Source organism: Cornus florida, unplaced genomic scaffold (genome assembly GCF_030987335.1).
Source record: "Cornus florida cultivar Cherokee Brave unplaced genomic scaffold, ASM3098733v1 CherokeeBrave_3.0.0_Hap2_Chr07, whole genome shotgun sequence".
Classification (NCBI taxonomy): domain Eukaryota; kingdom Viridiplantae; phylum Streptophyta; class Magnoliopsida; order Cornales; family Cornaceae; genus Cornus; species Cornus florida.
The window spans coordinates 4084217-4110132 of record NW_026775577.1 but is presented as its reverse complement, the minus strand read 5'-3'; the positions used below and the strand labels follow the sequence as shown (position 1 = coordinate 4110132).

The 25916-nt window shown below is 35.1% G+C and overlaps 1 protein-coding gene, 2 long non-coding RNA genes and 2 pseudogenes across 4 annotated transcripts; 1 reads left to right on the top strand and 4 right to left on the bottom strand.

The window, feature by feature from the left end:
* Positions 1-449: 449 nt before the first annotated feature.
* LOC132267621 (metalloendoproteinase 2-MMP-like) lies at positions 450-2065 on the bottom strand (annotated as a pseudogene).
* A 3177-nt stretch (positions 2066-5242) lies between these two features.
* Positions 5243-7097, bottom strand: LOC132315834 (uncharacterized). The gene is made up of 2 exons (XR_009483860.1): positions 6253-7097; positions 5243-5448 (listed from the first exon to the last, which is right to left on the bottom strand). It is a non-coding gene; the product is annotated as an uncharacterized LOC132315834 (long non-coding RNA).
* Positions 7098-8160: 1063 nt separating this feature from the next.
* Positions 8161-11379, bottom strand: LOC132315833 (uncharacterized). Of its 2 annotated transcripts, XR_009483859.1 has the most exons (3): positions 10986-11368; positions 8686-9768; positions 8161-8361 (listed from the first exon to the last, which is right to left on the bottom strand). It is a non-coding gene; the product is annotated as an uncharacterized LOC132315833 (long non-coding RNA). The 2 variants fall into 2 exon arrangements; XR_009483858.1 differs by having other exon boundaries at positions 8161-9768; positions 10986-11379.
* Positions 11380-13846: 2467 nt separating this feature from the next.
* On the top strand, positions 13847-15219 carry LOC132267620 (metalloendoproteinase 3-MMP-like; annotated as a pseudogene).
* Positions 15220-16453: 1234 nt separating this feature from the next.
* On the bottom strand, positions 16454-17547 carry LOC132267619 (F-box/kelch-repeat protein At3g06240-like). The gene is made up of 3 exons (XM_059768754.1): positions 17221-17547; positions 16788-16916; positions 16454-16738 (listed from the first exon to the last, which is right to left on the bottom strand). Exons 1-3 carry the CDS (start codon positions 17545-17547, stop codon positions 16454-16456), a joined length of 741 nt encoding a protein of 246 aa, XP_059624737.1.
* Between the last annotated feature and the right edge of the window lie 8369 nt (positions 17548-25916).

Sequence of the window (25916 nt, the reverse complement as noted above, 5' to 3'; positions counted from 1 at the left end):
TAGAGATCTTACCTGTAATTTTAAATATAACATTGAGGGGGGGTTTTGGCAAAAAAATTAGAAAAGGGGAGTTTAGTACAAAATACAGATAGAAAATGGGGGTTTAATGTAATTCAACTATACTTATTATATTTTCATTGTTTTATAATATAAAATATATGTTTTTATATGCATAAAATAAAATTTCCAAGCTTTGTGAGGACATTTTAGATTTTAGGTAAATATTGAACGTAACATCACCAAATAAAAGTGTCAAACACGAAAATGTGACATTTAGAGGGATGCTATAACTTCTTCTTTTTTTCCGAAGGGATACTATGACTTAAAATAGAAAATTTTTGATTAATTAATAATTTCTATTTGGTAAAAGTTTGAGAAATTGAAGTGGACTTTTAAAATACATCTATCAAAACTCAAAACATTAGTTCTGGTCATAAGAAAAACTCCTAGAACAAGTGAAAATATTATATACAAGATTTCTTCTCCATAAGGCTTCACACAATTTTAATTATTTATTTATTAATCAATTGAATTACACAAAAATAAAAAATAAAAAAATAAAATAAAAGGGTAAAGATATATGTTGGATACAGATTGAACTCCATCTTTAGTAATTGCTGTTTTAAGGGCTTTTTTATTAGTAATGGCTCTATGGGCCTATACTATGTCTTGTTTTGGGCCTTAAGCCTCTTTTGAAAAAATATATTAGTCTCCAAAGTGAGCTTTACTAATTTCAAATTGGTTAGATAATTCGGCCTATCTCTTGTTTTGGGCCTCAAGCCTCTTTTTAAGAAAATCCAATTGTCTAGCATACTAGATTCAAATGGGTTAGGTGGCCCGCCTGTCCTCCTCCCCAATATACACTTGTAAATATTTTCTTTTTCTTTTATACAATTGTCTGAATTTCTTCCATAAAACAAAAAAAAACACAAAAGAAAAGGGAAAAAAATAATAATAATAATAAAAAGGTACAAAATTATGAACACCCCCCAAAACAAAACCAAAGAATGCTATTTTCTTTGGTAAATAAAAGTTCTTGTTCCTTTTATTTCACTTGAAAAAAACAATCCACAACATTGGGGTGACCTGAGGGGTTGTACGGATTCCGTAAATTAACCGGGACAAAATCCCGAACATCCCAGTTATTGAAAAAAAAAAAAAAAAAAAGACACACACACACAAACATTGAGATGACCCCAAAAAAATGTACTTGAAACATTAAAAATACATCACTCCCCTTCAAATATTATATAAAGCTATAATTCCATCAATATCATCTGCATCGAGACCTTTTGTTACACCACTAGAAACTGATGGATACAGGATAGCATTCTCAACCGAACTGTGCCCAAGCCCTAAAAGATGTCCAATTTCATGCAAAGCAACTGTCTCCAAGTCAATTGCACCCGAAGTTGCACCATCAGACCATGTCTCGTCCGCATCAAAGTGGAACCTTCCATCAGTTGGCGCCCAAGCATGAGCCAGGGTTCCACCATGCCCATCAAATGGCCTTCCATCTCCATGATCACCTCTCTAAAAACTAATTGTCATGTCAGCATTTTCATAGTCAGTCTGTGCAAACGTGAAGTGTGTTACGGAAGTCCATTGGTCGAAAGCTCGTGCCACGACTCCAATGGCGTCGAAGCGAGTGCCTGGGGAAAACCCATAGGTGAGCTGTGCGTTCGCGTGTGGCCATCTTGGGTAACCAATGATCGACTGTGTAAAAAGTGTGGTGGTGCACATTACTTTTCTTGCCAGTTGGCATCCAACTTTTGTCGTTTATGATGTCTGGAACACCACATCGAGGCATCGTCATCATGGATGGGGTAGGAGTGTCGAGTGCTTTCGTGGGGTTCAGATGATAATTGTGCCGGTAAGTTTTGATGGTGGACTCCAAGAAATCGTCAAAGTCATCATTGTTGAAATATGTTTGGTTTTGGGGATTGAGGTTGCTCATATAACCAAATTTTTGAAGATTGTTTTTGAGCATGTGGAGTCCCTTAACATTGTCACCCTTTTTGACACCCTTGCAAGGGCTTGAGATATTCAAATGATGAGTGTGCATGAGAGAGGTGAGGAATGAGTATGAAGAAGATGAAAATGCATGAGAGGACCAAAAACAATTTAGATGCCATTATCACATAGGATTGAAGAAAATGATGTTATAATTTTTGGATGATGAAGTTGCTCATTTGTGCAGGTCTATTTATAGACTTCTTTGAGGAAAAAAAAATAATAAGGAAAATTACTATCAAATTAATCATACTTGATTTTTTTTATTTTTATCATTTTTGAAACCTAGTTAGTCATTTCACGCTAATGTGACTTTTACTTGGTCGTGCGAATTCATATTGTAGACTAAGAATTTTGGCCAATCATTAACATATAATACTTAAAGTGTATGCTAGTAGAAGTAGACTGAATAAGATTCCTTCAGTCTATATATATATATATATATAAAGCCAAACTGTTTCAATTACTTAAATTGCAACATGGTTTATCATTTTATTATAAAAACAAGGAGAATTGCAAATTGCCAATTATTATCTAGTGTGTGTTTTTTCACTTATGTTGTTATCTCACTATTAGGGAAGATCCAACTTTTAGCAATATTATATATGCTTAAAAGATCAATTGGCCAATTATTAACATTTAATAATTAATTTAGGTATCCTAACTCCATGAAGGAAACTGAAGAAGATTCTTTCCGTCCATTGTTGTATTAGGCCGGCCTCTGAAATTTATTATAATTATTATTATTATGTATCTAAATTTTTCTAAATTGTAATAACAATCCAACTAAATTAATAATTGAAATCGAAGTATGAGCAATTCTTAATAGAAATATCAACTAATGTCAAAGCCGCCATTATTATTATTATTATGGTAGTTTGAAATTTTTTTATGTTATTGTTCAAATCCGCTACATTTCAATTCATTTTCTGGCTCCATGCCACTGTATATATAATTCTACTTTCTTTGCAAGATGGTTTATCATTTTTTATATAAAAACAACACGAATTGCAAATACATTTCGAAAAAAAAGAAAAGAAAAACAAGAATGGAAAATTGCCAATTATTAATTCTAATATGTGTTTATTCACGTATATTGTTATGCCGATCATAGACTTAGGAAGATTCAACTTTTAGCATTAAGTTTAGAAGTTTTTTATTCTTCTGCAATGAAGACCAAACCTCACACATTTACCGTTATAAAATAAATAAATCAAATCTCGAACATGACTATATATATATCAGGCTCATTGGTGCAACCCTATTTTTTTTTTTTTAGGATAAATCATCATTGGTGCAACTTGAAGAGATAATGTAGACAGATCAATGCCTGACTAATGTATGGCCATAGAAAAAAAAATTATTCATTTGTCCATATAACCTTTACCATTTTCAGATACTACTTTTTAAGCATGTAAATATTTACTCTTGTATACAAAAGTATCACTTATGTGTATGCAAATATTATTTTTTTGTATTTTTTGTGCAGAACATGTCATCAAAATAATTTGCACTAAAAAAAAAAATTGCATGCATAAAAAGTGGGATCTCATATCCATGCATAAGAATGGTAAATCTCTGCACAAGATTGGTACATACATGTACAAAAGTGGACTTGAAAATAGTAAGGGTGGTTTGGGCAAATAAACGGTGTCTTTACATGTTCACATCAGCATTTTGAACAACTTTCTTTTTTCTTTTTTTTTTTCTTTTTTTTTTGATGAAATATCATAACTTTGACTCCATAAAATAGTAAATATATGTAATGTTTCCGATTTTTATCATTTTCCATTTTCTGGAATTTTTCTAAATTTTGAGGGTATTTTCGTCTTTTCTCTTTTTGCTTGCCGAACACCGTGGGGTGTGCCAGTTGTGTCCAAGAGTTGGTTGGAACATTTCCTTAAGTTCAAAACTCTTGGAAATGCACTGGTTTCCACTTTAGCATTTTTCTATTTTTCGGACCGAAATGTCCTATGTGGGATCCGCTACCGAGGTTGCTGAGCACGAAGTTGTGTCACGAGTATTTTGAGCTTAAGTTTATTGTTTAAATGCTAAATTGTTGTTATAATGTAATTAGTATATGTATATGAATTTTGTAGTGAAAAATTTACAATTAAAAGATACTTTTTTTATGTGAAGGACCCACCATTGACTTTTCTTTTAATGTCCGTAAGGCCATATAGGCCTCATATCTCTCTCTCTTGGTAGAATCTCTCTCTCCCCCATTTCTTGCATTTTTCTTTTTATTTTGTCACAAATTTAAGGCTTGATTAAGCCTAATCTTTTGGGAATTTGATGATACTACCTTAGGCAAAGTTGGAGAGCTCGTCGAGGCCGTCATTTTAATTTGAGCAAATCACCATTTGGCTATCCTTGGGGATTTCAAAATTTTGGGCACAAATTAGAGGTTTTTTCTCTCATTTGAGGTAGGAGTGTCCTAATTCACATTTTCTTTGATTCTTTATAAATTTTCCATTCTAAAGTTGGTTATAAGCATGCATAGTTTAGTTATTATAAATATAGTTGTGTTCTTGATGATAAATGATGTGGTGTGTTAATTGAGCCTATGTACTTGACTAATTTCGTTGTGATGAAAAGCATGCTTAATATTAACATGTTGTATGTTAAATGTTTATCAATTGCTATATAAATTTGTGATTATTAGTTGTGGAAATGAATGCTTAGAATTTCTTCTCAAAATGTGAATATGATGTTGATGGAATGTGTAGAATTTAATTGTTAGGTAAGCATGTGAAAGCATGAACTTATACATGCATTCATTGGGAAGAAAAAGATGAAAAGTGTTTTTTAAAAGCAAAGAAAATTGATTTTGCGAAAGATGTTTTTTTTTTTTTTTAAAGGTGTTTGTGAAAACCGGACGCCTAGGAGGTGCCTAGTAGTTTGTGGCGTTAGTGTGGTCTAGAGGGGATTAGGGAGAGACCCTAGTGTGGTTGAGCTAACTAGGCCGGATACGACGCCTTGAAGGTGCCTTGTGGTCATGGATGGTTAGCCAATCCTCCTTTTATAATACCTTAGAGGTGCCTTGCATCAGGTTGCACTAACGATTTGGAAGTTGAAATGAAAATATTTTGAAAATGGGGAGCGACATTGGCACGTCATTGCATTACTGTCACGACCCGAATATTCTCATAAAATGCTCTGATACCATTTAGTCCAAATATCATAGTTATAGTCCAAAAAAAAATATGGTTAAGATTAAAAGTCCATATCTTACAACATTTAGACAACTTATATTAAAGTTACAGCCTATGAATATAATTACAATAACAAGAGTCCATAAGTCTCTATACTGAATATAACAAACTAAAGTTTTATAAAAAAAATGATGGGACTTAGATACAAAAATAGCAAAATGATCCTTTAATCCAAATTAAGCTTATGGTGGAACGTCACCCGCCACTTCTTTCCCATGTCCTGAAAAATGTTAAATAATAGAGTGAGCATAAAGCTCAGTAAGTAGAGCCTAAGACACTCCTCTTGTGACCCCGTGAATCCAAGTAATAATTAAAAATAAAGGAAACAGAATCATGCTATACTGAGGAAGAATATAATACAATTTCAAGGCTAAAAACAAATAATGTCGTGCCATGAAATACATTGCCGTGCTATGTCGCTCCCCATTTCAAAATCATTTCCATTCGTCACTTTTCACACTGTTAATGCAACCCGTCCCTCGGTACCCCCTTGACGACACGAGAGAAGGATTGGCCATTGTCCCTGACCCGTGGTAACCCTGCGGCGTCATTTGGGGCCAGATAGCTCAACCACGCTAAAGGTTTTCCCTAGTTCCCTCTAGGTCACATTAACGCCACGGACCCTTGGTACCCCCTTAGCATCCGGGTTTTCACAAAATCCTTTTTATCAAATCTTTTTCCCAAAATCATTTTCTTTCCTTTTTAAATCGTTTTCTCATTTCTTCACAATGCTTTTACAGGAATGCATCATACCATTTCATGCCATGTCAATTCTCATAATCATACATTTAATTTAAATCCAAACCACTTAGCATGCTTTACAAGAATTTCCAAAAAAATACAACATGCTTACATTCATCAATAATCAAGCATAGTAAACATTTAGAACATGAAATTAATCTATACAAGCATACAATAATCTAATCATATTGGAGGAAATTCAACATAAATTGGCATACTAAACAATAATTTAAGATGAAAATTCACAAAGGAACAAGAAATTTCGTACATTTGAAACCCCTACCTGAAAAAGAATTTTCCTCACTTAATCATCAAAGCCTCAAGCTTCTGCCTTCCTTCGCAACTCTCGGACCTCTCCCTGTCCGTTCATCTCGGCTCTCACTCTCTTTCTCTCTCTGCTCACTCTATCTTTATCAGCTCACTCTCTCTGTGTTTATCTAACTTTTCTCTTCTGTCATTGTATTCCCTTAGTGCACAACTGCTTCAATATAAAGGCAAAACCACCGACACAAAGGAAAAACAAACAAAGAAGCATCATTTTTTGTGGACCCCGCCACCCACTTTCTTTCTCCCTCATCATTTCTTTTCTATTTCTTCTTTTCCACTTTTTTCTTATCTTTCCTTTCTCATTATTGCATTTAGCCAACCTGCTGCCCATTCTTCTCATACAAGGCCACGTGAAGTTAAACAACAAGAAATTCATAGCCACCAATTTCTCTTCGTGGGTCTCGTGGTTCATCACAATCCATTTCTCTCTCTCATTGATTTCGACTGCCTTCTTTTTCTCTCCACAACAAACATTATATATATATAACAAAACCAAATCTCATATCATCCAGTAGGAACCGCTCCAAATCGTCCTTATCAATTCAATATTTTTTTTTTTTGCTTTCTCCTTACGCATTTCCAGCACCTTCTGATCATTTTACAGCACACACAATATATATATAACCAAACTACATACATATAGGTATAACTAATTCAATTAACCAATTCCATTGGGTCTCGCCTAAATCAATTAACCAATTCCATTTTTTTCCCTTCAATTTCGTTGCTCTCTTTTAGCACACAAACTACATACATATAGGTATAACTATATATATATAAAGAAACTAAATCAAACCAAATGAAAAAAAAAAAAAACCTTCCACTTTTCCTTTTCCCATCACAATTCGGCACCTGCATGCTTGCTTCATATCAAATTCCATTATATATGTATATATATGTAATAAAACTAACTTAAATCCAATAATCAATCTTTAATTGATAAGTGATCATAATTATTCAAATTAATTATGACAAAAAAAAAAATGTAATGAAATAAATTAAAAGCTTAAAAATTCTGGTTGTCACAATTACATTGGCATGCATGGTATACATATGGTTGGATGACCTGTTTTGTAGTTTTTTTTTTTATGATATGATTGTCGTCGTTGTGTTTTTTTCCCCCGATTGACATGATCCCTTTTACTTAGTCTATTCTTTATGTGGATTCACAAGGTCACAAGAGGTGTGTCTTAGGCACCTCTTGTAACAACCCGAACCTAGGGGTTCGAACCGTATCCGGGTCCTTATGTAACTACCCGAACCCAAGGGTCCGAACCGTTAACCGGGTCCTTACCCAAACCCGAGGTCAACTAAGTCATACTATCCATTTCCTGCGTCCATGACTATCAGACGAGTCAATCCATCGTCCAAATGCTCTAAAACACAACCTTACAAAGAGGGTCAAATACATAGGTCAAAGAGGAAGGGTCAGCTGACAGAGCATAATCATTCTGTACATGGTTGGTCGGTCTGATATACAAGGTCCGGTCATTCTGACCTCCGATGGCTCTATCATTTTGACCTCGGATGGTTTGGTTGGCCGAAGGAAAGATTCGGCCCTCAGCCGTTCTGAGAGAAAGGATCGGCCCTCAGCCGTTCTGAAAGAATGGTTCGGCCCTCAGCCATTCCGAAAGAATGGTTCAGCCCTCGGCTGAATGAAGGGTTCAGCCCTCGGCTGGCTCTGTTGGTCAGCTAGTTCTCTTTGTCAGCCTGCCGACAAGCCCTGGATAGCTGCTATATACAGCCTGATAGTTCAGAACCCTGGACTCCTAATAAGCCGAACTTGATAAACAACCTAATGTGCAGCCAAACCCGGATTCACGTCTATAAAACATGACATAATATAATTGAAAGGCATCAATAATTGATCAAAACATAACTCTATTACCCATTCATCATGAAATAATAACACAGTCTCATTTTATACAATTGAAAAGAATTAAATACAAGGATGAGACCTCCCTAGCCAAAATTTACATAGCTTTAATATAAATAAAATGAAATAAATTCCTAGCTACATCAGTGTCCATGGATGCACATCATTTTTCGGCTTGTCTCAGAATTCCTGAAAAATGTTAATGATAATAGGGTAATCTCAACAGCTCAGTAGAAAAAAGCCTAAAATACATTCCTAAAAATACCGTGAGCCACAACCAAAGAAGAGGAGAACACGAAGAGGGGTCATGGGAATACCAACCATAACATCATACATAAATTTCACAAATTCGTAAATCATTTCATCACTAATCATGTAGATCAAGAATAAATCATACTTCACAACTCAATACTTGACAAAACTAAATATGCTCACACCAACAAGATTTACATGTAAAGAATACATAGGAAACTCACTAAAACTATAGGAATTCGTAGTTTAGACTTCCCCTACCTCAAGATAGCAACCCAAGCTCCAAGCTCCAGACTCAAATTCCACCAAAAGCTTGTAATATCGGGACCAAAATGTAGCCCTTGCAATGATCTATAATTTGCTAACTCCGGCTTAAACCAAATCTTCTTCTAATATGAAGAAATTCTAAAGAGAAGGAAGAGAGCAATATAGAGAGAGAAAGAGCATGTCTACCGAAGGAAAAGAAAAGAATGGGTCAAAATATAGCTACCCTCTTGGAATCTAGATTCTCTAGGTTGGTTCATGAAGCCAAAATAACAAAAATGCCCACTGAACTTCTTTATAACTTCAACAATGCCATAAAATATCACCCTCCATTTAATGTCACTAATACAACATACATACATGAATACAAATACACACACACATGTGAAATGCCGATGATGCCCTTCCCTTACGATAAGAAAACTAGGAGAAATTCTTGAGTCTAGAAATCATCCTGACTTCTAAAAAAATCTGCAAATGAAACCGTCATTTCTAATTAACTTAGAATGACAAATAAAACACACTTCTAAAGCCCCTCAACTCAAAATGACCAAAACACCCTTCGGGACCAGCGTGGCATACCAAACGAGAAAAGGATTAAAATAATGCAGAAAATCAATTAAATTCCAGAAAATATAAAATAGGGAAAATCGGTAACTTTACACCTTACTCGAACCCGAGGTCATCTACTGTCACTACAATCATTACCAATTCTAAACTACAAGGAAACACATCATACCAAATCTGAAAACTGAAATACGGATTCTAAGTTTTTAAAGTACTGTAATTTCTGAACTCATTTGTGAGCCATGTTAAAGGCTAACCCTGTCCCATAATAGTCACCACATGCGTCTATAATGGTAATATCATGATCATACATATAGACGAAAAACCAAAAGTTCATTTACATGATACATTACATCCAACTACAGTCCCTAAACATAAGCTTACGAAAGAGATACAAAACAAGTTTAAAGTTTTACAAAACTTGTATATACAACAAAAAATTAATATAAGAAAGTCCATTAAGTCCTATCTAAGCCTGTGGGGGAATGTCTTTCGCCACTTCCTTTCTGTGTCCTAAAAAATAATAGTAAGAAGTGAGGACAACGGCTTAGTAGAAGATGCCTAAAATGCACTCCTTAATGCCTCCATGAATCCAAACAAAGAATAGTGATAAGAAAAAGGGTCATGCTTGTTCGGGAAGTAATAATCATCACATAATACGATCTCGTAAACGCAGTGAAATGCAATGTTAATGAGGTGCCAATGTCTCTCCCAATTATCCAAAATTCCATCAAATATTTTCCCCAAATTTCAGATTTTTGCTTTCATTTCAAAAATACAATCTTCTCCTTTTAAAAAAAATCTGTTCAGCCCCATGTAGTACCCAATGTTATGCATGAATGACACACTTTATAATCTCATAATGTTATATCATTTCCAACATCAAATTTCAGTTCTATAAGTCATACTTGATAACAAACTAAAATGGCAGTTTTGAACCCACAATAACACCATCATTCATGCTTTAAAGTCAAGGTCCCAGTTCAGTTTCGAGCAACAACAACCACCACAATCCTTACAACAAAACAGTCTTATTCATGATTTAGAAACAAGGTACGAATTTCAGTTTCATATACAACTATAACACCATCGTTGTAATTACTAATTTTTCAATTTAGAGAATAGCCAACATCAAAACCATCATGCACGTTTTAAGGACAATGTACCAACTTAGAAGAAAACAGCCCATAAGTGAGGTAAACTAAACATCAAATTTTCAGCATCTAAACAACAACAATACAACCATTATGGTTACTGGAATTTCAGTTTTATAAACATGAACACAACCGACATTAAGAAGAGCTCTAATTAAATGTTTAAAACAAATAACACATCATCCCCATATAAAGCTACAAAATTTAAGACTTGCAACAACAACAACACAATAACAACAAGAAGCTAACAACAAAACAATTTCATGGTTGAGGTGAATTATCATAGGAATTTCAGTTTATAAGCACAACTACCCAACCATTGTAATTACTAGAATTTTAGTTATATGCATATAAACACAACCAATATTTAGAGGACAAAATTTTCAGTTTCAAAAAAAAAAAAAAAAAAAAAAAACAAAACAAAACAAAAAAACCATTAATATACAAACTATAAATTTCAGATTTAACTACATAACATGTTTGCAAAGAAATTTCAATTCTAGCCATATTGTGGTTCAACTAAGGAGGTTAATTCACAAGAAAAATAAATGAATTGAGGTCTAGGACAACCCCTACCTCAACCAAGTAAGATCTTCAAAAGAGCCCCCAAATTTCGAAATCTAAGGTTCACCAAATGTTTGCCAAGAAGCACCAAGATGAATAAGAGGACAAGAGGAACAAAATCCTCTCTTGAAGCACCACAAAATTCCCACTCTAAAGGGAATTCAAAAAAATCAGAATTGAGGGAATGAGCTTGATGTTTACATCAATGGAAAGCCCTCTCTCTAAGGAATATTTTTCATTCCCATGGCAACCCCAAAATCCCTCTATAAAGTCATCAAAATCAAGCTATAAAAGAGCAACAATAAAGGAATAAAATAGGTTTAAAGAGAGAGAAAATGAGGAAGAAGAAGAAAAGAAGCAGCTGAAGATAGCTGTCGAATGGGTTTAGTCAAAACAATGTAAAAAATCTGCCACATGATTGTATTAGTGCCACACAAAGGTTTGGTCAAAGGTTAGACCAAAGAAATGATTATAATGCCCCTTCAATGCCACTAATTCACAACAATACTATTTTTATATCAAATACCAATTCCACCTTTACACAATTGATAAATAATAATTAAAATAGTTAATAAATACTGGAAAATAAATTTCAGGACCTAAAACTCTAGGTGTGGGAGCCACATAGGTCTCTCGGGCCGAGAAATCAAAAAATGCTGAAAAATGGAATATTTGTGAAACATCATACCTCCTACTAAGTTTATACTCATCCCATCATTTTAACAATTTTTAGGTTCGGGAAAGGAGTGGCGGACAACGACGTTCCACCACAAGCCTAGTTTGGATTCCATTTTCGTTTGTGTTTTGTATCTAAGTTACATGAGTTTATAGAACCTCAGCTTGTAGTAATGGGTAATAAGACTTGTGGATTCTAGTAATTGTATTTTGTTTCATGGATTGTAAAACTTAATGTAATTATGGTATTACTCATGTAGAAGATTTTGGGACTATGTAAATTTTGTATTTTGAAAGAACATATTCTTCATTTCACAATGGGTTGGAGTAAGTTTTCTAAACTCTTACATAGACCATTATTTATTTTCACGTTCACAGCAATCCAGTACCAGTACCCCAGCTCACAGGGTCATTTCGGTTGCAGGGTCATTTCAGCCGACCGAAATGACTGTTTCGGCCGACCGATCACTGTTCCACCCAAATTTCAGTAGCCTCGCAAGTTTTTGGGCCACAACCGGTCGACCGGTTGTCCATTTCGGTAGACCGGAATAAGCACTTTGGCCGACCGTAATGCAGGGCCCTTCATTGCTCTTGTTCCACCATTTTTAGAGCTATTCCTGACCTTATAATGGTTCCTTAGCGCATGTAATGAGTAGTGATTGAGCACTGTAGATGTCTTGACATGTATATTGTTGATGGTGCCCTTAAGTGACCTCAAGTTCGGGTAAGAACCCAGGTAATGAATTGGACCTACGAGTTCGGGTCGTTACAATATATAAGATCCAAAACTTTATAATATATGCTCCAACAGACCACTTCTCGTCGAAACCTCCATCAGTTGGTGCCCAAGCATGAGCCAGCACTCCACCATGCCCATCAAACGGCTGTCCATCTCCATGATCGATCACCTCTCCGAAAACTAATTGTCAAGTCAGCATTTCAATTAGATTTCTTTGAGGAAAAAAAAAATATAAAGCCACCAAATTCTACTTTATTTTATCATTTTTAAAATCTAGTTAATTATTCCACGTTAATTTGACTTTTACTTGGTCGTGAGAGAATATTCATATAGTCGACTGAGAATTAAAGTGAGGAATTGAATTGGGCAATCATTAGCATTTAACACTTTTTTAATTCAGATATGCTGCTATACGAGCGCGACTGAAGAAGATGGTTTATCAGTGTTCTTACAACAGCAAGAAGAATTGCAAATGACTAATTATTATATTCTATTAAGCATGTGTTTATTCATACATATTTTTAGAATATCCAACTTTTAGCATTGTTCAGGTAAATATTTTAATGCTTGTTAGTTCAGGTGTACTACTATATAACGAGACTAAAGCTGATTCCTTCTGTCTATTGCTATATTTATATACAGTATTTATTACACTTACTCTGCCTAAATAACAGCAACGTTTTCTCTGATTTCAAATATAGCACTTACCTCATCTCATGTTCAATAACACAGATCTCCTTGTCGTGAAAGCTTGAAAATACTATTTTATTCTTATGACAGTAAATAAAATAGTTATTTAATGTTTTCAGGTCAAAATTAATACTGACAAGAAGGTCAATCTTATATTTAAAACTACAAGAGAAAGGTCAATCTTATATTTAACACTACAAGAAAAGTCCATGTTATTTTGATACAGGAAACAAAAGTATAATAAACCCTCATATACATACAACACAGGTAAGAATGCTGAGTTAATAGGTATCTTTGTTCTTGCTTTAATACTTGCCCTGGAGTCGGTATTTAATTATAGTCCAAGTTTTTTTTTTTATATATGTAATACCCAGAAGTTCTCGGGTGGAGGACCTGGTCTTTGCTTGACATATAGGGTCATTGGTTATGATTTCCCAAACATCTAAGGGTCGAATTAATCATTCTTCCCTTCATACTTTTGGTGGTGCAGCGTGCTAAGTTTTAAATGCAAGCATTGAATATATTTGGCTGAGCAACAACGGTTGTGATTGAAACATTAATATGGCTGTTAGCATAAGATTAATGGTGGATTGTAAGGGTCTCTGTCGCAGTACATGTTCACTATCCCTTTCGCTAGGCTTATTACATTAAGGTAGGCTGACTTCGTGTGAGTAAATGAGAATGCATATCCTACCCATGCATAAATTGTTCCGCGCGCTCAACAACTTTGGCTCACAATCAAGGTGACTTTGAAATTTGATGACCTGACATGACGTTAGAATTTTCTTTGAATAGCAGGATGCACTGTCAAGGTTTGATGACTTGGCATGTCATTAAGTTTCCTTTGGATTCGACAGTTGCACCCTCGAAGTTTGATTACCTAGCATGATGTTGAGGTTATCTTTAGGTTCGCGATTTGTGATCTCGAGTTATGATGACCTAACGAGGTATTCAATTTTTTTGGACTTTTCAAGTAGTTAGGTGACTATTTTTCTTTCCTTTTTTGTTTTTTAATTGACAAGAAATACATTCTTGTGGAGATTTGATCAATAGACTTTTTATTTTAAAAGGTCAAAAAGTATCGTTAGTATATACTTTTAATGATCCAAGTGACTACTTTGTCGGCCATATTTGTTTGACTTTTCATAATACCAAGGCTGCCACTGTAGGACACCTAAAAATTATTACCCAAATGAATACAGTAATAGATGGAAGGAATGTTAATGATTGTCCAATTGAATTCTTCACTAAAATTTTGCTACATGAATTCTCACGACCAAGGAAAAGTCACATTAGCGGGGAATGATTAACTAGATTTTAAAAAATATATATTAATTATGCACACTCACCCTTTGAATTTCTGAAGCCCTTTCAAGGGTGAAAATGTTAAGGGCCTCCATGAGCTCAAAAACTATCCTGAAAAGTCGGTTATATGAGCCATCTCCATTCTCAAAACCACTACAGATGAAAATGAAGATCTCTTAGAGTCCGCCATCAAAACTTACCAGCTTAATTATCATCTAACCTAACTGATGATGCCACGATGTGGCGTTCCAGATATCATCAACGGCACAAGTACGATGAGAGTAGGCAAGAAGAGGCCACAGCATCATGGATATGGCCATGGCCAGCACACCCTCCACAAATTCTCTCATTATTCTTTCTTTAATGGTTACCCAAGATGGCCAGCTTCTAAAACACACCTCACCTATGGGATTCCGCCCGGCACTTCCTCCGACTCCATTGGCCCCGTGGCACGAGCTTTTGATCAATGGGCTTCCGCAACACAGTACTTCACATTTGCACAGACTGACTATGGAAGTGCTGACTTGACAATTAGTTTTCAAAGAGGTGATCATGGAGATGGACAGCCGTTTGATGGGCCCTGGTGGAGTGCTGGATCATGCTTGGGCACCAACTAATGGAAGGTTTCACTTAGACGGCAACGAGACAAGGTCTGCTGGGGCATATCCAGGTGCAGCAGTTGACTTGGAGACAGTTGCTTTGCATGAAATTGGACACCTTCTAGGGCTTGGACACAGCGAACCGATGAGAATGATATCATGTATCCATCCATTTCTAGTGGCACCTCCAAATTAAGGTCTGAATGGGGATGATATTCAGGGAATCAAAGTTGTATAATGTTTGAAGAGTGATTTGTTTTCCACGCTTCAAGTGAAATAAAAGAAAGTTGAAATTTTTGTTACCCAAAAAAAAAAAAAACACTCTAGGATCGATGGAGCTCAAATGACAGTATTCTTTGGTTTTGTTTCGGATGTTAGGACAAGAAATGGAGCATATCAAAAGTGAATTCAAGTAAATCCGAGTTAATAAATTCTATATATATTTCTTTTTTTAGGGTGTTATATATGAAAATATTTTTTAATCACCATATTTTCCTGCAAGGTGGGCAGCATGTGGGCAGCATATATCTCCGTCGGAGTTGATTAACACTAGATAGGTCAAGAAATACAGCATATTTGAGATTAATTCATATTAGTTAATTTCTCCCCTTATTTGTCTTTTAAAGTGAAGAAGTGTTGATAGCGAACAGATGTGTTTAAAAGTTGTAGGCATATGTCAAGATGCACGCGATACAGTTTGGCATGAATCCAGATTAAATTTGAATCAATCCGATCCCAACAGAATTAAAACCAATTAATTCGTTTATGTGATCTGAACCAAATCAAAACCTCTTAAAAAAAATAATAAGAATAAGAATAATGTAAATAAGATACTATTAAAGGTGATCTTCCCAAATCAATAGTAGTACTTTCCCGCTAATATTAATTATAATATAACACTATGCAAAAATGAGTGTGGAGATATTAGATTATATAGCATTGAATGAAAGCATACAATTTTTCATATTGTAAAAAAATAATAATAATAACTAAATAAATAAAATTATCAATCCTCGCAAAGTTCACAAAGTACAAAGTCGTCTAGACCATGTAGGCTTACATTATGTTTTATAAAATCATTCACTAAAATCTTTGCTAAGTAACACACACTTTGCATCTTCTCTAAAATTATTCAGAATAACTTCACAGCAATCTCTCAATAACAAACAATTTGTAATAAATCCGTTAAAGAGAGAATTTCAAAAAGAGAAACTTGAACTGTAGGGATAAAACGGTGCCAATATTGGAGCACCAAGGGAGCCGCAAACTGGTTTCAATAGCAAGACCAATCTACTTCCATATGATTAAGGAATCAAAATACAATGACATGAAAGCTTCACAAAAGCTCCTCAATAGCAACCAATTTCCAATCCTATTAAAATAAACCACTATTCCATGTGTTGCATAGAATTATAATAATTATAACAGAAAAAGAAGAAGAAGAAGATATATGCCATTTAATATTATATGGTTTACCTAGCTTCATATTGTGACATATAGGATGGTGATATGAGGCTCTCCACAAAGTAGGTTCCTTGGGCAAGAGACATATTTCCATCCCGCTCAATGTCCGGATATACAAGAACCCTGTAAGTTCCCTCTGTTATGTTGTATAAAACTAATTTGTGGTAGTCTATCCGCAACAGAGCTTCATCACTTTTTAACATACGGAGAAGATGAATTTGAGTATAAGGAATGGTAATCACAAGTTTAGTCCACGATTGTTGCAACCCATATTCCTTCATTATCATAAGTTCCTGAAGATTATTTTGAACTAGTCTTACACAAAGGCCATCCTCCAAACACCTGAATATCGCGACAGATAAGAGTAGCTGCAGGCACAGGAACCACCCGGAATTTCTCCTCTACCAAATCAAAAGCTGCAATCATCTGCCTTTTATCATCCCCATTTGAAGTACCAAACGTCCAACCTAGCTATATTTAAACACTCCCAATGAAAAGCTCCCTTTAATAGTTTCCCGAAAGGGAACCGAGGTGGAAAATTGAAGTCAGTGTAAGGAAAACACTCAACTTTTTTCCAAGAATTCTTTCTTAATGAATACACATGCATTTTATATGCTTCTCCTCTCACCAACTAGTAATCATCGATGGTGTGGTCGTACCCAAATCCGTATGTACTACAAGTTTTCCAAGAATCGAAGATGAAGAGTGGTATTTTCTTGGATTCTCTGGTTGAGGGATTGAATATGTATATGTCTGGTCTCATTAATATGCATACCAACCCATTACAAGAGTCAACAAATTCAAGCTTCCAGGGAACCATGTTTCCATGATCAATATAATTCATCTCTACTTCTTTTACCATCCTTTTGTCTGATTGGAGGTTGTAGGCATAGAAACGATCATGACCAGGAGATCGAGTGCAGACGAGTGTTTGCTGTCTTTGGATGTTAGGATTTGTGAATGATTCATTGAGGTGAGTTTTAGCAAAGTAGGTGCTGGAAATCAAAGAGAGACATGACTTGGAAACGCACTTGAATCGCATCAGACTTGTAATCATCAATGGTGTGGTCGTACCCAAATCCGTATGCACAACGTTTCCCATATTTGTAGTTGAAGAGTGGTATTTTCTTGGATTCTCTGGTTGAGGGATTGAATATGTATACATCTGGTGTCATTAATATGCATACCAACCCATTACAAGAACTGATAAATACATGCTTCCCGGGAACCATGTTTCCATCTATATAATTCATCTCTACTTCTTCTACCATCATCCTTTTGTCTGATTGGAGGTTTATGGAATAGAAACACTCATGAAAAGGAGATCGAGTGCAGATGAGCGTTTGCTGTCTTTGGATGTTAGGATTTGTGAATGATTCAGTTTTGAGAGTATTTGGACCATCACATCCATTGGAAGGTTAGGCAACTGGAACCGGGGAAGACGATCATCACGTTGACGACCATGATGAATAGGTTGTCGTTTGAGTTTGACTTTGTTTAAGAAAACCATTGGTGGTTTGTCTATCACGCAACAACATAGAGTCCACGTAAGAGCCCCAAACTTGTTCTTTAGAGTTCCTTGGTCATATTGGGAATACCAATGAAATCCAAAAAGAATGATCGTGTCACCAGATGTTAGGGTCCAATAATCTTTTAATAGCATCCTTGTATAAGAAAATAAAAAATAGAAAAGGAAATAATAAAATTAATATTCGAAAAGAAAACGCTGTTATAGATTCCTAATAATATTAGTTTCCTTTTCCATCGTGGCCATGGCTTTGGCCTCTTTTGGGAATGTTACCGAAAAGAATTTTCCTTATAAAGGAAGGGTCACATTTATAATTCGATTCTATGTAGAGTTGTTAGCAGAATCTGATTGTGATTTTTGTTGTTATTTTTTTATTTTTTATGTTAAAATTCAATTCTCTAATAATCTCACATTTCCAAAAAAAGTTGGACTCAAATTGCATGAGAGCGACGTTCCTTTAAAATGACTGTGTGAAACCCAACATTGGAGAGTTCATGACTATTTCTTTAAGAAAAAGGCAAAATTGCGCACACACCTTATTGGCATTCCTAAGATTTTATGTTTTATAAAAGGTAAAACTATGCACTAAAAGATAAATTTTACCAAATCGCGTGAATAAGTTAAAAAAAAGTGATGTTGGAACTCAATCGCGTAGTCAAAATCCATCAAATGTAAGGAGAATAGTCTGTTAAAAAGTGACGTTGGAACTCAAATAGCGTGAATCAGGAAAAATAAATAAATAAATAAAACTCAAATCGCGTGAGAGAATATATAAGAGTAACTAATGGTAGACTGTTGTTTTCAAAATATAACAAGTAGGTTTAAAATAAGTTTTTCAATAACATGTTAAATGGACTGTTAAAATATAATTTTGTCAAATATTGTGTCAAATATATCACAACATATAGTTATTGCCAAATCTATTATTACTCTCTTCCTTCTCTCTTTTTTCTCGCATAGGCTGCCAGTTTGGTATTGGGCTTGTGTATATATATATGTCAGTTATACTTGTGTGTGTATATATATATTAGTGTTGTGTGTGTATATGTGTATATGTCTGTTGTGTGTATATATATGTCTGTTGTGCTTGTATATATATATATCAGTGTTTTTATTTATTTATTTTTAATAAGGCAAATAAGCTAAAATAAAATACAAACACTCAAAAAAAAATTTTGGTTATTGAAAATTATAGTTGGGAGTGGTAGTTGAAAAATAATGGTTGTTGTGTTAAAAAATAATATTTTGGATGAAATACATCATTGGAGTATAATTGCTAAAATATAGCATTTTGACACTGTAGTTCCTCTCAAAATATAAATTTGACATGCAAAAATGACTTTTTGCATGGAGATGGTCTAACAGTTAGCAAAATACAAAAAAATCTAAAAGCATAGCACGTTCTAAAAAAAACAATATTTACTTGCAAATTAAGATAGGAGGAACTCAAACCCGAGCATACCCATTTAGGGAGCCGAGTGCTCTACAAATTACAAACCATGACCACTCGACTGGCAATTGCAAATTGTTTAAATTGCATTGGCTTGCTTTGAGTAGGCCTCAATACGCGTGTTTTTGGGCTATCCCATGGGTGCCGATAAGGCTTGGGTTCCTTCTTTTGGGTTGATAAGGTTTGGGTTGCCTCTTTTGGGTTTGTTGGTTCCTTTTGCTCTTGGGGCTTACACTGAAAAACCAATTATAGGTAGTGTGTTGGGTGTTTAAAAAAAAAAAAGGATTCACCAGCGGTTTATTTCTGCCAGTAAAAGTTAGAAAACTACCGGTATTTTCGGCTGCAGTAGCTTACTGCCGGCATTCTACGGGCGGTTTCAAAAAACTGCCCGAAAAATCCCCGGCGGAGGCTTTCTCATCGCTTTTTCCAAACTGCCGGTAAACCGTCGGTGATTACTTTACCGGCAATTTTCTTGTCTTTCCTGGCAGAAAAAAGTGCCGGTAAAATCATTAAATCTTGTAGTGACACACTGAGGGAGCTGAGCGCTCTACAAACCATGACCATCGGACAATGGCAAACGGTTTAAATTGCATTTTCTTGCTTTGAAGTAGCCTCTGGTCTTGTGAGTTTTAATCGGCTCAATACGCCTCCTGCGATTTTGGGCTATTCCATAGGTTGCCGATTAGGCTTGGGTTGCCTCTTTTGGATTTGTTGGTTCCTTTTGTTCTTGGGCCTCACACTGAACACAGTAAACATTACTTATTGATGCACATTGTTTTATCTTTAAAAAAAAAAAAAAAAAAAAGAGTAGAAAATATCTAACAATCTAATGCCTTAAGTCAGCTACTAGCCTACTACTTATGTGTATTTAGACATTAATTATTACCCAAATAAATGGGAAAAAAAATTAGTGTTGTATTTACTCATGCTTGTTAATACGTATTCGAACAGAGTAGTTTCTATACTTTGAATGGTACATCTTGTGAACCGAAGAACCCAACCCTTTCACACTAGAATTGATCCACTCGAATGTTTTAGGTATGTAATTCGGTAACCGGGTTATTTAGTACTTGTGTGATGTCTCACATTGTTTGACGGAGAAGTTGAGCACGAAAAGTGTATAAAGTGGACAACATCTACACATTGTGAATGAATCATGACAACACGTAATTTTTTCTTGGACTAGGCAAACATCAGTCCCAGATGAATCTATAATCTCTGTACAATTGCATTGTCGCGAGAAATTAAAATTTTATAATGGAGAAAATAAAAAACAATTATTAGTGAAGAGCATTAATAAGAACTCTGTAAAACTAGCCAGGAAGTCTTTGTTTATCATGCACTTTTTTTTTATTTTTACCCATTAAAAAGTTCAAATTACTGCAAAAATTGTAAAAGTATTTGTCACAAAAATAGAAATGAGTGTTATCTTATAGGAAGAAGTTAGAACTAGTTAATCTTGAAAAGAAAAGGCATAACGTTGCAGTAATTTTACCAATCTAATATTTGTAGGAAGCTAAAAGAAAATATGACATCTGGTGATCCTGGTAAAATAACAAATTTTAGATGAATTGATAATTAATATGTGTTTAAAAGGTTATTGCAGAAAAAGAGGTCTCAAGACAAGAGGCACCATATCATATGTAACGGAAACTGATATGAACAAGGATTGTCTTAATGAATACACATGCATTTTACGTGCTTCTCCTCTCACAAACTTGTAATCATCAATGGTGTGGTCGTACCCAAATCCGTATGCACAATGTTTCCAATAGTTGAAGTTGAAGTTGAAGAGTGGTATTTTCTTGGATTCTCTGGTTGAGGGATTGAATATGTAAACATCTGGTATCATTGATATGCATACCAACCCATTACAGGAACCAATAACATAAAGCTCGCGACGGGGACCCATGTTTCCAACAACATAATTCATGTTTACTTCTTTTACCATCATCCTTTTGTGTGATTGGAGGAGGTTTATGGCATAGAGACAATCATAATCAGGATCTCGAGTGTAGATGAGTGTTTTCTGTCTTTGGATGTTAGGATTATTTGTGAATGATTCGTTGAGGTGAATTTTAGCGAGTCAGTGCTGGAAATCAAAGAGAGACACGACTTGGAAACGCACTTGAATCGCAGCAGAGTCTTGACTAGTAGTTTTGAGAGTATTTGGACCATCACATCCATGGGAATTAGGTCACGTAGACGACCATGATGAATAGGTTTTTGTTTTTGCCTACTCAGCAACCTCGTTTGAGTTTGAATTTGATAAAGAATAACATTGGTGGTTTGTCTATCACGCAACAACTCTTCCACCTTAGTAGTAAGAGCCCCAACTTGTTTCTTCGAGTTCCTTGGTCATATTGGGAATACCAATGAAATCCAAGAAGAATGATTGTGTCACCAGATGTTAGGGTTTTTGAGCCTTTGAGCTAAAAAAATAATAATCAAAATATAAATCAAACCTTAACTAAGTAGTTACTGGGAACATGGGTAACAATTAGCAAAACACAAAAAAACAATAATAATAATAATAAATAAAATCTAAAAGCAATGTACAAACCATGACCACTCGACTGGCAATAGCAAATTGTTTAAATTGCATTGGCTTGCTTTGAGTAGGCTGACATACCCGTGTTTTTGGGCTGTCCCATATGCTGCCAGCCTGCCCTTAAGGCTTGGGTTCCTTCTTTTGGGTTGATAAGGCTTGGGTTTGGTGGTTCTTTTTTTTGTTCTTGGGCCTCACACTGAACACTGTACATATTACTTATCTATACATATTGTTTTATCTTCCAAAAAAAAAAAAAACTATAAAATATCTAAGAATCTAATGCCTTAAGTCAGCTACTAGCCTACTACTTAAGTGAAATTAGACATTAATTATAAAAAAAAAAATTAGAGTGTTGTATTTACTTGTGCTTGTTAATATGTATTCTAGCATAGTAGTTCCTATATGTTGAAGGGTGCATCTTGTGAACCAAAGAACCCAACCCTTTCAGACTATATATAATTGATCCCCTTGGATGTTTTAGGTATGTAATTCAGTAGTCAGACTATTTATTAGGAGTGACATCTCACATTGTCTGAAAAGAGTATATAAAGTGAATAATATCTACAATGAATCTTTCTTGAAATAGGTAACACCACATCCAAATGAATTTATTCTGTCTATGCAATTGCATTGCCGAGAAAAATTAAAATTTTGTTACGGAGAAAATAAAAGACTATTATTAGTGGAAAACTAGCTATGAATTCTTTGTATATCATGCACTTTTTCTTTTTCTTTTTCTAACCTATAAAAAAGTTCAAATTACTGGAAATATTGTATTTGTCAAAAAAAAGAAATGTCAAAACACGAGTTTCATTACAACACAGCAGCTATAACAATAAAGTATTTTTTCCAACTACTTGGAGTCGCTATAATCATCCTATGTTTTTCATTTCGCTCTCTTAACACGACGAGACTTCGATTAGAAAACAACCAACAAAAACCGACTAATAAAATTACTTTATGTTTTTTTTTTTTTTTTTAACCGGCTTTAATTATTTTCTACCAAAGCAATCGGTGACGGAGATCCACGGGGAGCGGACGATATTGACGGAATGTCAGCCATGGATCCGGAGCGAGCTAGTTTCTGGTTAGAATCTGATTACGAATCTGACAATATCCCAGGAATTTTCAAAATTAATGAAATTATTAAGAATTTTGTTCATCAAGAGATGCAGACAGGCACGTCACCCACACGTACTACCTTTCGCACGAGTATGTCGGCTATGCTTCCGGCGAAAGCGTTGCACGAGTTTAGTCACGGCGAAAGCGTTGCACGAGTTTAGTCACGCCATTCCGACGTCGGAATAGTGTGCTTCAGTCGCTGGTGCAGTTCCTCCTTGCCTTCGCCAGACTCCTTTCTCGAAGTTCAGTTCATCACCGGCCTCGTCATAGTTTAGTAGCGCCATTTCAGTCCACTGTCGATGCCGGAAAACACGTGAAGAAAGAGAGGAGAGGGTTTTGTAGAGGGGTGAGAGGGAAGCGTTGTGCTCAGAGGTAGGGAGAGTGTGTTGTGGGCAAATAATTTGTTGCCATGTGGAAGTCGGGGTTTTTGTCGATATGTACTTGTCGTCAAAGATAACATTTTCCGAATTAACATCATAAGGTAACAAATTGAGACCAGATAATTTAGACCTGTCTGTATGTAGTGTAAGAATTTTGAGCTTTCATTGATGTCACCGCAAACAAATTGAAAGGGACGACTTCAGAGTTCACATTTAGTCTGATGTAGAAGAGCACTGTTTTTCTTAAAACTCAACAACTACTTAAAAGAAAGAAGACGGAGTCAATTTTGTAACCCTGATGAATACTTTTCCAAGAAGAGAAAATGAATGATGGAAGGAAAAAAATTGTAGGACCACCAAAGTTAGCAATGAGGACCGGCAATGTTTCATGTGTTTTTTTTCTATTAATTGGGCAAGTTCGAGGAAAGTGTATTCCTAATTTCAATTTTCAAATTCAAATGAGACTAGCACTAAACTTATCAAAGCCCATTTCTCAAAAATTTATTCAAAAATTCTAACATCATAAGGAAACAAGTCAATATCTCTGAAAAATTTGTCGTCACCATAACAATAAAGCGGAAGTGCAGCTTCCCCAGCCTACTTTTTTACTTACGGAAAAAGAAATGAAGGATACCAACAATAATTTAACATCAGATGAGCACATTATGTTCATGGCACTTTAGATGGTTTCTACGAAATGATACGTGCATATCTTCAGGCAACAAATCTTTCCAACTTATTGCATGAAAGCTATAGTGTCTCTCCATCGTAGATTATCATTATAAATGTCAAATTGGTAATCACCATTAAAGAGATTAAAGTATTCCAGGATTAATCCACCAAACCAGTGTGCCAATGAGAACCTAATCTAAAAAGACTAAAATCACTCCCAGTTTATTATTTCGAGACAACTCCAGCAATTTATAAAAACCTAAACCCATACTAGACGTCACAAGGATAGAAAGTTACAATTAAAACACACAAGCCTAATGCTTCCAGTGCAAATGACAGAGGGTAAAGACTAGAAGATTCCTCACATGAATTTCCAATCCTTCCTGACAAAGACGTCCTAGAAGTCTAAGGGCTTTTAAGGAGGGAGGACACGACACAGACTTAACCTTTACTATATGACAAAGTGGCTACTCTGAGGTTCAAACTCATGCCAATGGCACCAATGCTCAAGCATTTGACTGTTAAACGTCATCCTTGAAGACGTATCAAGCCCTAGCGACCACTTAATTCACCAAGGCCGTTAAATTTAATGAGTTGTGTGGGCAACAAGGATCCAACATCATCAATAACCTATCGAGAAGCATGCTTTTTCCAGCACAAGCCTTAGGGTTGGATTTTACTGGAGGATCGTGTTTATGCAGCCGCCACATGACAAAATTATAGGCCATAACACTAGCAAGAAGAAGGACAGGAAATACAAATATGTCTGTCTAAAAGAAGAAAATTGTAAACCAGCCAAGACCACCCTAAGAAGGACAAGTTATCCACAATATTCACTATCCTTCTATACCGTCATCAACACAGCAACAATGCCTACCTCATGATATAGTCAAGACAAAGCTATTCCACCCCCAGTCCCACAAAGGGGAAAGGGAAAGAAAAACTAGAAGTTTGTAGAGTACTAACAATTAACTTTTGAATATATTAATTGATTGGATTAGGGAATAACAATTCATCTAAGAAAGCTTAAAATTATTGAATGTACATTAACAAGAACTTTGAACCTACACAAATAACACAAAGATGCTTTTTTCCTGCGCTTCATAACTCATTCTTTATTTCTCATATTTAAATCGAAACAGACTTATCAAAAAAAATATTTAAATCGAAACAGAAAGGTCTAGTCTAAACAGGGGATGTAAAATGTATAATTGGGATAGAAAGGGCTATTTTTATTTTCCGCATAAAAATCAGTCTCTCTATTTTTAATAATCTGTGGTTTGTTTATTTGTTTTCAAGGTTGATTGCATGCTTAATTAGACAAAAATTGATGTTGGAAATTGCTTACGTAATATTAACCATGAGTAAAATAGAAGACCCACTCATCCCACACTACATCAAATCAATAGTCTGTGACTCCATTGGACACTCCCATGTGTGCAACTCTCAAAATGATGACCTCCTTGGCTCCTTGTTAGTGGGGATGTGTTTATAATATATCAATAACAGCTATGTTCATATGCAAAAATAGAAACTGATCGAATTTCTACAGCAAGTTCATATACTCCATGGAACATGAGTTTACCTATCAAACTACAACTTTTATGCCTCTTAAACTAACAAGCTTCTAAGTTGGTCGAACAATTACAAATAAAACCTAGTGGAAGCACTTATTCTCAATCACACACTATGCAACAGTGTAAACGAAGACGGTAAAGAACAAGAAATAATAAGAGGCACCACATTCAAAATCTCACAAGAACAATAA

Coding starts and splice junctions, on each gene's coding strand:
- LOC132267619 (XM_059768754.1), bottom strand. CDS start 17,547: ATGGGAAACGTTGTGCATACGGATTTGGGTACGACCACACCATTGATG. Junction 16,917..17,220: donor TTGACTCTTGTAATGGGTTG/GTATGCATATTA, acceptor GTTTAAATATAG/CTAGGTTGGACGTTTGGTAC. Junction 16,739..16,787: donor TTATCTGTCGCGATATTCAG/GTGTTTGGAGGA, acceptor AATAATCTTCAG/GAACTTATGATAATGAAGGA.